Genomic DNA, 13,024 nt, shown 5'->3' with positions numbered 1-13,024 from the left:
CCTCTAAGGATTAAATATTTTTATGTGCATTAATACGGATAAAACCACAATGGGATTTTCTTCCTATACCAAATGCAGAGTGAATGTAATTCTTGTTTGATCTATTTGGGATGAGATAAAGGCTTTTTTTTAAGTCCATTCAGACAATAAATATACCTTAACCACCTGCTATCAAGTATGCGAAGAATATGTTACATACATTAGATTTAACAATAAATAATAAAATCTATGTTTATTTTATTTTCTATTTTGTTAGGTTAACGTCGCACCGACACAATTATAGGTCATATGGCGACTTTCCAGCTTTGATGGTGGAGAAAGACCCCATGCGCCCCTCCGTGCATTATTTCATCACGACCGGGTACCTGGGTAGAACCACCGACCTTCTGTAAGTCAGCTTGGTGGCTTCATCACACGAAGATTTTAACGCCCCGAGTGAGGCTCGAACCCACATCGATGAAGGGCAAGTGATTTCAAGCCATCGGCCGTAACCACTTGGCCACGGAGGCCCCATAAAATCTATAAGGAGATCCTTTGGAAGCATAGAATGCAACCAAGTAAAATAATAATAATAACAGACGCGGATTGATCAGGAATGTTTATGAGAGGTAAAGGAAAATGCAACACCCCTCCCGCCATCTTACACCGGATTATTCAGAATTCTATTGCATAGATATTGAATACTAACTCTAGAATCCAGTCAATATTATTTAAAGTAAACAATATGTTGAAGACCGATGCTGAGGCAGGTGACACTTACAACGGCAGTAATTAGGCTCATAAAGTTAAAACTATCCTCGTTGACCACGGTTTAATTTACATTTCGCAAAAACTGTTTAATATGCTTATTAATTTTAATACAATAAAACAAAGAATAATAGATATGTATAACCAACAATGGTATTCATCAATTAATAACTCTCCCTCGTTTTAAAACGTATTGTTTATTTAAGCTTGAATTTAAAGTAGAAAATTATCTTGACATTATACAAGAGCCTAAATTCAGAATATCTTTAACGAAATCCCGGACATCATCCCATGACTTAGCAATAGAACACGGGCGTTACACCAATGTACCAAGGAATGAAAGAATTTGTACATACTGTGACGCTGGAATAATAGAAAATGAATATCATTTTCTTCTAATTTGTCCTAGATTTAGACATCTTTAATAGAACACATAACACTGGTTTTGGTGAAGTGTATTAGATCTAATTATAAAGTTTGAACATATAAACATATTCACAAAATACTTAAATATTGCACTGTCAGTATTAATCTTGACTACCAGTTGATATTTTAACAAAGAATATGACTGTCGTTATCGTCAGTGCAATTACAGATAAAACAAAAAACATTTTGTCACATAATACACTAATTTCTTTCCACGAGACGTTCACGAAAGTTTCGTGGTTTTGATTTTGTTTTGTGTTAGCTTCGTCTCTTCCTGATGACAAGGTACCTCTGTGTTTATCAAAGTGATCCTTCCTGTGGACAATTATGTTCCGTTTGGAGTTCAGAAGTGCCTGATAACCAGGATTTTCCAAACAGGCGTCAAGTGACAACTGGCCTTGTGCATAGTTACCTTTTAAGTGTCCAGTACGTTCTACAATATTTTTCAAGTACATTTTTTTCTTTTTAGTTTTCCTTTTCCAGGGAGAACAGTTGGCCAAACGAGACAAACAACTTGGAACTGGATCTGATTCGTGTTTGTAGTACAACCGGACGTTGAAAACCGTTGCCAAAGTCATGCAGATGCTTATACCCAATACTACAAGCAAATAGTAACTGAAAAATGACAATGGACTTGACGTCTTAGGGAGATTATCCCCAACGAGTGTAAGAAACACAGCTAAAGCTAAAAGCACTGTAATACTGCACGATATCCTCTCACCGTTCTCACTTGGTATTAGAAATGTTACAGCGTTAAGATACGCCATGAATATAATTGGTATTATTACATTTATCAAAACAAATAGTGGTTTTCTTTCGAGATATAACACAAATGTTAACGCTGTGCCATAAAGGTCTTCCTTTACATCAGAATCGAGAAATGTCCATGCCCCATTTTCCGAAAAATAAGATGTCTGGACTTTGTCATTTGTAGACTTAAACCTTATCTCATAAGGCGAATGTGCCCACACCGTAAAAATGAAGCTGCATTTATGTCTATCCCATGGGTAATACGTAACGTCAACTGGACAAGAAGCTGACAAAACATCTCCTGGATAGTATAAAGCTGTACCATCAGGAAGGAAACGGACAATGTGCCATGAGTCGCCAATTTTTTCAAGCTTGTTTATATTATTCAAAAGCACTATATTTGGCGTCCATATCTTATCACTCTCTACAACAAGCTGGTTTGTTCCTCCATATTTGGATGGATCCCATTTCATGTATTCGTCAGCCCAAAACATTAGAACTGCAGCAGTAATCGTTAGTCGTTCTTGTACTTCATCAAATGCTTGAATGGACACTAGCTCTAAAGATGTATGCAAGATCAATGGTGCGGACTGATTGACCTTTGGTCGGAAGTTTTTGTCGTAATTTTGCATTTTTTCTGACAACAGCTTCCGTGCATCATCCATTTTGTAACACCGTAAACAAGGTAAAAGCATCATTACGCTTATAAATGATATTCTTATTATCATGTGTGGATAATTTACCATTTTTCTATTCTGTTTCAAAGCGTCAGAAACCTAAAAAGTTTGTTCTTTCGGTATTATAGGCTTAACCTTTCTTTTCGTTACAGGTGCGCTATAAATGTCTGAAAAGAATATGAACCAATTAAATAAAACCAATAAAAGCAATAAAATCATTTTTTCTTAAAATTGCCGTTATGGTTTGTCATACAAAAACAATCTAAAAATGAATTCCAACATTCGAGTCGGAACAAATCTGTTTGAATTTAAATGATTTCATTTTACTTTGTTCATTTTGGTGACAACCGTTGTTTTCCCATTAATAATCATTTTATTGTAAATTTCATTATTAGTTTTAAAGTGAATACATTGATTCGCTACGAAATTACTGAATCATGTTCGTTCCAGATGTAATGCCGTCCGCCGACACACGAAAATGCGAAGTTAAACCGCGGCAATGCTAAAAGATATGTCACACATGACAATGATACTACAATACTATATAACGTTGCAATGTCATATTGTATTGTCGCTGGTCGACAGCAACGATATGTCTCAAGGTCAGTTTTCACTGTCGGGCGTCATGTTGCAAAGTCGCAGTGTCATTTCTCAGTAAGGTGATGTTTCCTCTCACTGTCATGCGTCGTGCTCTGTATTTTGTTGATCAAGACACATAACGCGATACGACGTGTGAAAATGCGACAAACGGCGCTCGACAATAATACGAAGCGACACTAGAAAATGCGACAAACGGCGCTCGACAATACGAAGCGACACTAGAAAATGCGACATACGGCGCTCGACAATACGAAGCGACACTAGAAAATGCGACAAACGGCGCTCGACAATACGAAGCGACACTAGAAAATGCGACATACGGCGCTCGACAATACGAAGCGACACTAGAAAACGCGAAGGGATATTTTCCTCATGTCGTATCGCTTTGTCGTGGGTCGTGCCTAGGTCTATAGAACGACGCACGGCAACGCGATATGACACAAGACAGTGCGAAGTGAACAGCATTCCTTGCGAAATAGACGGTACTTTAGTACAGCTGAACCAAATATAAATGACATACATTGCATCTATTTTCACAACATTTCCAAAGATCTTATAAGGTGAGTACTTTTAAAAGAGACAAGGACTTTAAAACAATTACTGTACCAGAGTGAAACTAAGCTTAAAATGTAATGTTATTCATAGCTTTATATTACTTTTTTTTCTAGTAGTACTTCGGCAAAATGAAAACAAACATAGAACATTTCTTTGATATCACGAGTTCTTTTCTTACGCTTTTCTTTCGGAATGGGCTATTTCACGGATTGTTATATTTGTGCATTTTCGCCAAATGCAAAATGATATTTTTGCAGAAATTATTTGGATTTAATTACACTACATTACATATATCTGATTGTTCATACATGATCTGCCACAATAATCGGATATCATGCATCAAATTTCGCGAATGATTTTTATTTTGATAACTATTTTTCATCATTATTATCATGATTTATGCAAAATATTATCACATTTTTGATTTAAAATGGATAAAATTTACGGTTGCTAAAACGACTATTGACCAACAACTCAAATGTAGAACATCAAAAATAGCCATGCAATTTTGAGTTTGCGAGTTTGTTAACACCCAAGAAAACTATTTCGATTAAAGATTGTTCGAATGGGTTATCTATGATATGTATCTGTAACAAAAAATATTACGTTTGAAATTTTTGAGTAATTTTTCTACATATTGGCAAATAAAGAATATTTCCGACTTTATATACAACTTTATATAATTTACTATTTAAATTATTAAAATGTGAAATCACGATATCAAAACTACGACAAAAAGATAACTTTAGAAAATGAACCTAGCTATATGCACGTTAGAGTTTCTTTCCAACACATACGTAGAAAATACTAGTTATAATATATGGTACAATACAATTTAAAGCGAGTTAGTCAGATTGTGGTGTTCAAAACTCTAACATCTAATCGTTGACAGCATTTTATTCATGGAGATATTTCTATAACTTGATTAAACTTTGCCCAAGCAAGATTTAGTTATTTAAGCACAAATTTAAATTTCATAAGCATACTATGCCTAATGAATGGTATAATTATAAGACCCACTGCATATTTGTAGATTTGCATTAACAATGGTTACTATATAGTTTTTATTGTAGTTCGTTAGAAGTGCATGTTTGAAAAGTTATTATTAAACCCCCCTCCCCCTTTGCATTTCTTGGATTTTTGCTAAACGGATAAGCGCACTATACCAACTGATACATAAGGAACACATTGGTCAACACTAGACAGTTTAAAACACTCGCTATCGCCTTGTATAACATATTATGTGCTGATGTGAAAGTATTCAAAGTGCAGACCTAAAACATATCACCGTTATCAGGAATAAAATGGCAGCCTTTGAATTGTCTAAACTATAGCATATGTGTGACATAGAGATACGTCGGTTAGCTTAAAACAATAGTCATTTTTATAACATGCAATGTTTAGAGAATTTATAAAAATCTTGCTTACCTGTTATATACAAGAGATACGCGTCTTCAAAATTATCACGTTTCAGTCTAACAATGTATGTTTCAACTCCATAGTTAGAGAACAGATCAAAACTGTCCTATACAATTGACTCTTCTATGGCAAACAGAAACTATTAGCAACCGAGTGGTCATACTTTTAATGCATTGTATAAATGAGTGACAACCTCCGATGGCCTAATGTAATGTCTTAAATGTTTACTTAAAATTCATAATACCTTATTCACCTAAAGTCTTGTCAATTTCCGGTGACCTCATGCAATGTGTAAAATGTTCATTTAAATGACTTGTCAAGAATCAGACCTAGAATTTGTGAAATGTCGATTTTATTAACATAACGGAAATATGTACACAAAGAATTATTAGCATTGGTAACTTTCCTAGCAACTACTGGTGACATTTGTAGTCAAAGACAATTTGATGTAACTGCACTTAAGGGTATCGATGTTGCTTCGAAAGTCATTTTTAATTTTAAGACATTTAAGTAAAACATAAGGACTGATTGTACCAAAACGGAAGTGACTAAGCTGTGTTGCCTGTGAAGTAGTCCTAAATAGAGTTCAATGCTGTTGATAAAATATAGCAGGGACAAATCAAATATGATGTGACATTTACAATGTAGGTTTATTTTATTTGGAAAAAGGTGTAAACAACAGTTACTGTCATTGTGTATTGCTATGTTTTAGTATACATCAATGAATCTACCTACGCGTATTTGCTCTACAAGCATTTTCTAAACAAATCTGAACGTTCAAACGCACCTACGCAGAATAAACTTAAATTAGTGAAACATTTTCCATCTAAACTTTGTCAGAAGTATGCAGTAATGAAAGAGAAAATTTATAAAACATAAAATATGTTACTTTCTTGTTAAATCCTACGTTTTCTACAATTTTGGACAAAAGTTTGAATATTGATAACTATAGTAAAAGGTTTTATTGAATCTGTTGTCTTTGATTACCTCCCTTTGTAGCTCTTACTGTTCAGTCTCATGTGCAGTATTAAAAGTAACGCTTTTCTAACCATGTAATTTTGCATAACATCTATATGGGCAGCTGCTTTATGACTTTTTAGCATAAATCTTAAAGCCTTATGGAACTTTAAAGTCAATCAAACCTCCGAGTTTTTAATTATTTAATTAACAAATAGTGAAAATCGTGACTATTTTTTTTTTATTTTATTTAAATGGAACTTGAAAAACGTGTAAAATATGCTGAGTGTTCAGGATATAATCATAAAGTTTCCTGACATTCATGAAAAAAATAGACTTCAGTTTTAAATATATTTAAAAGTCAACATATTTTAAGCAGTTAGTATAAATTGGGATTGACAAAGCATATTCCTCGTTGTTATTTTGTGGAAATTCATTCACTGATAAGAAATTAATCTTTACATTTTATGCTTATAAGTATTATTATTCAAAATTGCATTTATTTGAGTCGGTGTGTATTGTTTGGTCGTATGTCATTTTCAAAGTATATTGTAGCTGAAGAGGAAGGTCAGATTCCTGGATTTGAGTCTGGTAGGATAAACTGATTTTCCAGAGAAGGACGATTTTCGTTTAATGTATATGGACTTAAGAACTTCGTCAAGTTCAAACAGTTCAGTGTGTCTAGTACTTTGATACCAGTACTTTGCACGATTGTCTTTCTTGAACATATGACCTACATTCGGGTTTTATAGCATTTATTACTGACAACATCTCTGAAGCAGGTTTGTTTAGATGCAGTAGCTCCAAAAGATAAATTATAGCAAAAGCAAGTATTTGGCGGCCGCTCAGTCCCGAATATGTTACAACATTATTCCTACATGGTTTCATGTCTCTATCATTTTTTAAAATAAATCTAACAAAAATCTTGAAGCACTTAATGAGATACATGCAACACAATTTTATGTACATTTTCGACTACTTCAAGGGCCATAACACCGGTCTGACTGTGCGAAATCAAATTAAAACATTATATACTCAAATGGAAATACTGATAACAATCCTGTGAGGTTCGATTACTCTGGGTCAGTACTTTCTTAGATATGTCCGACACTATTTCGGACTGACGGACGGACGGGCGAGGGGAACACTAATTGCCCCGGTCAAACATAACTTGGATAGGGCATATAAAAAGATATATTTCATATTGTTAAATTCTTTATGCAAAGAAATCATTTACCACCAGTTACACCGTATATTGTGTTTAAAAACACATCTTGAAATATGGCCTAACATTTCATGCGAAAAAAAAATGCGCGGCTTTCTTTTCACCACGGAATACAATGAAAATTCAGATTATTTCCGACCGAATATTTGTATATGTACATGTATATACACTTGCTTAATTGTGTTTTGTCTCGCAATTGTACAATCTAAGTAGGTAACTTGAAAAGTACCACATATATTCACGTGATAAAGACAGCTATGAAATATAATGATTTGGAAATACAAGAATGAAAGTATGTTTTAGAAAATATTAGATTTTTAAAACGGAATGGCTAAATATCTATTTGCAAACAGCATACACAGTTTTAGTAATAAGATGTTTGCGTAACGTCAGAAAAAAGCGGGAAAATGCGCAACGTCAAACGCCGTCCATAGCGCCATTTGAGACTTCGTAGCTCGAAAACGAAGTCGGTAGTCAAGGACTTTTTTTTCGTTATTTTGCTGAGAAATGCCTTTAAAATAATTGTGTAAATTTAAAAAAAAAATTCTATGGACCAGTAAATGCATGCTCCCAATTTATTCAAGAAACGTCATTTCCGTAGAGGTCAGATTTTGGAACAATACATGCTAACATTTATGGCTACAACTTAATTAATCGGAAAGAGTCAGCCTCAAACTTATCACTTAACAAACTCGCGTGCAGTCAGTGTCGCTGTGGGCTAACATTTGTCTGGTAGAAGTGTATTTCATTGATTTATCAAATGATTTTCTTATGATTTAATGCACGAGAAAATGGGGGTAGGGTAAAATTTACGACAATACTGCGAAAACGAAGTCGGCAACCCCTGATTTTTATTTGCTAATTTTACAGTAAAATAAATTTATAAGATAATATTAGTTTTTTAAAAAATTCTATGGACCAGTTTTTGTCCACTACTTAGTCATTCCGCACTTAAACAATAATTTCATAGAAAGATTTTGGCATGATTTTTGCATAAAATAAGCATTCGTTCAGCGAATAGCAGGAGTATGTATTTGAAAATTACATCACCGTGTAGGTTTCGACTGGCATATTATATAAAATGGAAAAAAAAAACTTTTTAAATAAAATGAATGCCCCGAGATTGAATTAATCGCCATGAAAACGGCAACGTCACAACTATTTCAGACTAGGCTTAAAGGTGAAATTTCGACGTCATTTGCGTAAAAGTGTGCATTTGATCTTTTCAATAATTGTACATCAGGTGAAGACCAACTTTTGCTGTTATCTACTTATGTTATCTAGGATGTAACTTGTTTTTGAAAATCCCGCTCATTACACCTTCTTCACCTTAATAGGGAAAGAGAATATGATTGTTTCGTTTTGAGGAGGCTGCGCTTTTGGTGCGTGGCACTCCCTGTTTGATATTTTTCTTTGTTTTCAAACCTTGTAACATATTTTATTAGAACAGAGGTACCGAAGTATTGTTGTAAAATTCCGAGTTTTGTCTTTTTGTCTTTTCTACAACGCATCCGTTAGCTATTTTACAACAAAATAAGACCAAACTAATTTGTGGGCAAGTAACTTAAATCTTTGTAGGGAGTCCATGTTGTATTTATCTATACCTGTACTAAAGCCTAATGTTGAAATATCACCTTTCAAGTGCACAACTCGATTAATTGCACCCAACCCAATGCCATCTTGGGGTTTACATCCAGCCAAGTTGACGAAGAAATAGCCTCCTTTCATGAAAAATAACGGACCTCTGTAATATTTTAAATTTTTAACATTCCAGACTTCTTCTGGTACTACTAATGGGTGAGATGTATTCCATAACCCATAGTATCGTCCATTGCCTTGAGGTTTATAATGGGTCCAGCGAATTATCTCGTCGTTTGGTTGTTTGCGTGCACACACAGTTAGTGTATGAACATGGACGGGCCATGTCATAATCATCGTAGTTTTTGCATCAAGTGGCCCATGATTGTTTAAACGAATTATTACAGTTTTCTGAGGTATACTCACGTTGCCTTGTCTCGCAGCTAGTATAACGGGTGTTCCATCTTTCGGCAATAAACCCATTTCATTACGTAATGTATCTGCTGAGAATACTGTAAATTTGCTCAAAACGTCTATTCGCGTTTCAAACATGTCTTTCCACGAACTATTCCTTTTTGTAAAGAGCTTTGCTATCGATGTATCTATATCACAACTCCATTTTGAATACGATACACGTTAGTAACATTTAGACAATCGTTTTATGGGTATTCGTCTAGCTGAAACGTATGAATAAAACCCGTCGTCTGGTTCACAAAGATCTGTTGCAGTAGTATGTTCTGTCGTAGCAATGAAAAACAAATTACTAACAATATTAACTGTCATATCAAAGCGTTTTCATTTTTCCTATATATTATCTGAATACCAAAACATTATAAGGACGGAATACTGTAAAAGGTTTTATAAGAATTATATGATGTATGTCTCAGAGATAATCTTTCAAAAGGAACATAAGTGTTATTGACCATCAATATGCAATAAGTGAACTACTGGCAATAAGACTACATATTAAAAGTAACACATTTTGCATCACGTTATTTCCATTTCAGCCCTAAAATTCACCCTTCCATAAAATACGGCACAAGTTGTAATATACCGAACTTGCAGGAATCGTACAGATAATGAAGAAAAAATGCTTATTTAAGAAGATATGTGCACTAGAAAAGCATTAGCTGGTTTTGACAATTCTTGTAAATATTGAAAGATAATGTATCTAAACTAAAAATGGTAAATGCTATACCTGTAAGTTGAATTAAGATTGGATGGGATAGTCAAGATTAATGGGCGTTTGCAACTTAACATATAGTATATATATAGTATTTTTATTTGTTTTTCCTCGTCCGTCCTAAGTCATATCTTAGAATTGGTTTGTATAGATCAATAAAACTTGGCTGAAATATTAACTTCGGATGAGCATTGCGGCCCTATAAGTTTAATTTAGACTGGTTGATGAAAACAAGATTTATGGCCATTTGCAATTTGATTTGTTGTTCGTCCGGAAATATATCTCCGAAATGGTTTGTAGGATTGCAATAAAACATGGTAGAAATGTTAAGTGCTATCAAGAAATGAGACCCTGCCAGTTTCTGTTGGATTGCTTGAGGAAGACTAAACGAATTTTAGTAAAACATAGCAGAAATGCTAGATGCTAAAGAACCGTGCGGTCCTGCAAGTTTTATTCAGATGGGTTGAGAAAGACCAAATTTATGACCCTTTGCAATTACATATATAGAGAGCATATATATTGTTTTTACTCAATAATTTTTGACCGTTCGGAGACATATCTAAGATTTAGTTTGTAGAATTTAAATAAAACGTGGTAGTAATGTTAACTGCTATAAAGAAATGAGGCCCTGCAAGTTTTAGTTGGATTGCTTGTTGAAGACTTTGTACTACACAAATAGTTCATTTTTGTAAGACCTGGTTTAAAGGCTACCAGTAAAATATTGTAGATTTATTAGACGGTTTGGGCAATGCGAGCATGGTGGATGAAGACTCCGGATATTGTTTCAGGCATAGATGGGCATCTGGGTAGAACAACCAAAGTTCCGTTTACCAGCTGGACCGAGTCTGCAATCTTCACTGTTTGCCTTGTCCTCGATGCTTCCGAGGGATCTACTTTTCAGATTATATTGATCACATGAAGAATTATTCACTCAAGCGACGTTTCGAACACGAATTGCCGAGAGAAAAATGATTCAAAATCAACCCTAACAATTCGACTTGGGAGCACAAACACTAGGGTGCTTCCGTACAAAACTGATAGAAATATCACCAACACTTGATGCCATCTTTCAAACATCTATGCTCCAATTCTTACTTGGTGAAGAAGACGTGTTAAACGGCTGTAAATGCAACTTGTCTGTGAATTGCTGGTGACATCTTCCGAACACATACAGCCAAACGGTAAAGAGTACGGCGCATAAAAGAAATGTGAAACCCAATCTCATCTTCATTTGCATATCTGTGTTGTTCTGCAAAATAAGTTATTTTTGCCATTGAGATTATTTCACAAAATTTTAACAGTAAAACAAATATAATATGCAAAGGATTTAATGTTTGATTAGCTGGTTTTGACAATTCTTGTAAATATTGAAAGATAATGTATCTAAACTAAAAATGGTAAATGCTATACCTGTAAGTTGAATTAAGATTGGATGGGATAGTCAAGATTAATGGGCGTTTGCAACTTAACATATAGTATATATATAGTATTTTTATTTGTTTTTCCTCGTCCGTCCTAAGTCATATCTCAGAATTGGTTTGTATAGATCAATAAAACTTGGCTGAAATATTAACTTCGGATGAGCATTGCGGCCCTATAAGTTTAATTTAGACTGGTTGATGAAAACAAGATTTATGGCCATTTGCAATTTGATTTGTTGTTCGTCCGGAAATATATCTCCGAAATGGTTTGTAGGATTGCAATAAAACATGGTAGAAATGTTAAGTGCTATCAAGAAATGAGACCCTGCCAGTTTCTGTTGGATTGCTTGAGGAAGACTAAACGAATTTTAGTAAAACATAGCAGAAATGCTAGATGCTAAAGAACCGTGCGGTCCTGCAAGTTTTATTCAGATCGGTTGAGAAAGACCAAATTTATGACCCTTTGCAATTACATATATAGAGAGCATATATATTGTTTTTACTCAATAATTTTTGACCGTTCGGAGACATATCTAAGATTTAGTTTGTAGAATTTAAATAAAACGTGGTAGTAATGTTAACTGCTATAAAGAAATGAGGCCCTGCAAGTTTTAGTTGGATTGCTTGTTGAAGACTTTGTACTACACAAATAGTTCATTTTTGTAAGACCTGGTTTAAAGGCTACCAGTAAAATATTGTAGATTTATTAGACGGTTTGGGCAATGCGAGCATGGTGGATGAAGACTCCGGATATTGTTTCAGGCATAGATGGGCATCTGGGTAGAACAACCAAAGTTCCGTTTACCAGCTGGACCGAGTCTGCAATCTTCACTGTTTGCCTTGTCCTCGATGCTTCCGAGGGATCTACTTTTCAGATTATATTGATCACATGAAGAATTATTCACTCAAAGCGACGTTTCGAACACGAATTGCCGAGAGAAAAATGATTCAAAATCAACCCTAACAATTCGACTTGGGAGCACAAACACTAGGGTGCTTCCGTACAAAACTGATAGAAATATCACCAACACTTGATGCCATCTTTCAAACATCTATGCTCCAATTCTTACTTGGTGAAGAAGACGTGTTAAACGGCTGTAAATGCAACTTGTCTGTGAATTGCTGGTGACATCTTCCGAACACATACAGCCAAACGGTAAAGAGTACGGCGCATAAAGAAATGTGAAACCCAATCTCATCTTCATTTGCATATCTGTGTTGTTCTGCAAAATAAGTTATTTTTGCCATTGAGATTATTTCACAAAATTTTAACAGTAAAACAAATATAATATGCAAAGGATTTAATGTTTGATTAGCTGGTTTTGACAATTCTTGTAAATATTGAAAGATAATGTATCTAAACTAAAAATGGTAAATGCTATACCTGTAAGTTGAATTAAGATTGGATGGGATAGTCAAGATTAATGGGCGTTTGCAACTTAACATATAGTATATATATAGTATTTTTATTTGTTTTTCCTCGTCC

At 34.4% G+C, this 13,024-nt stretch overlaps 1 protein-coding gene across 1 annotated transcript; it reads right to left on the bottom strand.

Annotated features, from left to right (window-relative positions):
- Window positions 1-1,274: 1,274 nt before the first annotated feature.
- Window positions 1,275-2,588, bottom strand: LOC128549376 (neuronal acetylcholine receptor subunit alpha-6-like). Its single transcript, XM_053526005.1, has one exon. The coding sequence runs from the start codon at window positions 2,586-2,588 to the stop codon at window positions 1,275-1,277; it is 1,314 nt and encodes a 437-aa protein (XP_053381980.1).
- Window positions 2,589-13,024: the final 10,436 nt, after the last annotated feature.

The sequence above is a fragment of the Mercenaria mercenaria genome, chromosome 16 (assembly GCF_021730395.1).
Source record: "Mercenaria mercenaria strain notata chromosome 16, MADL_Memer_1, whole genome shotgun sequence".
Lineage (NCBI taxonomy): Eukaryota > Metazoa > Mollusca > Bivalvia > Venerida > Veneridae > Mercenaria > Mercenaria mercenaria.
Note: the sequence above shows the minus strand (reverse complement) of the source record. Positions and strands in the feature narration are given on the sequence as shown.

What these genes read in the sequence shown, in the direction of transcription:
- LOC128549376 (XM_053526005.1), bottom strand. Translation starts at nt 2,588, where the DNA reads ATGGATGATGCACGGAAGCTGTTGTCAGAAAAAATGCAAAATTACGAC.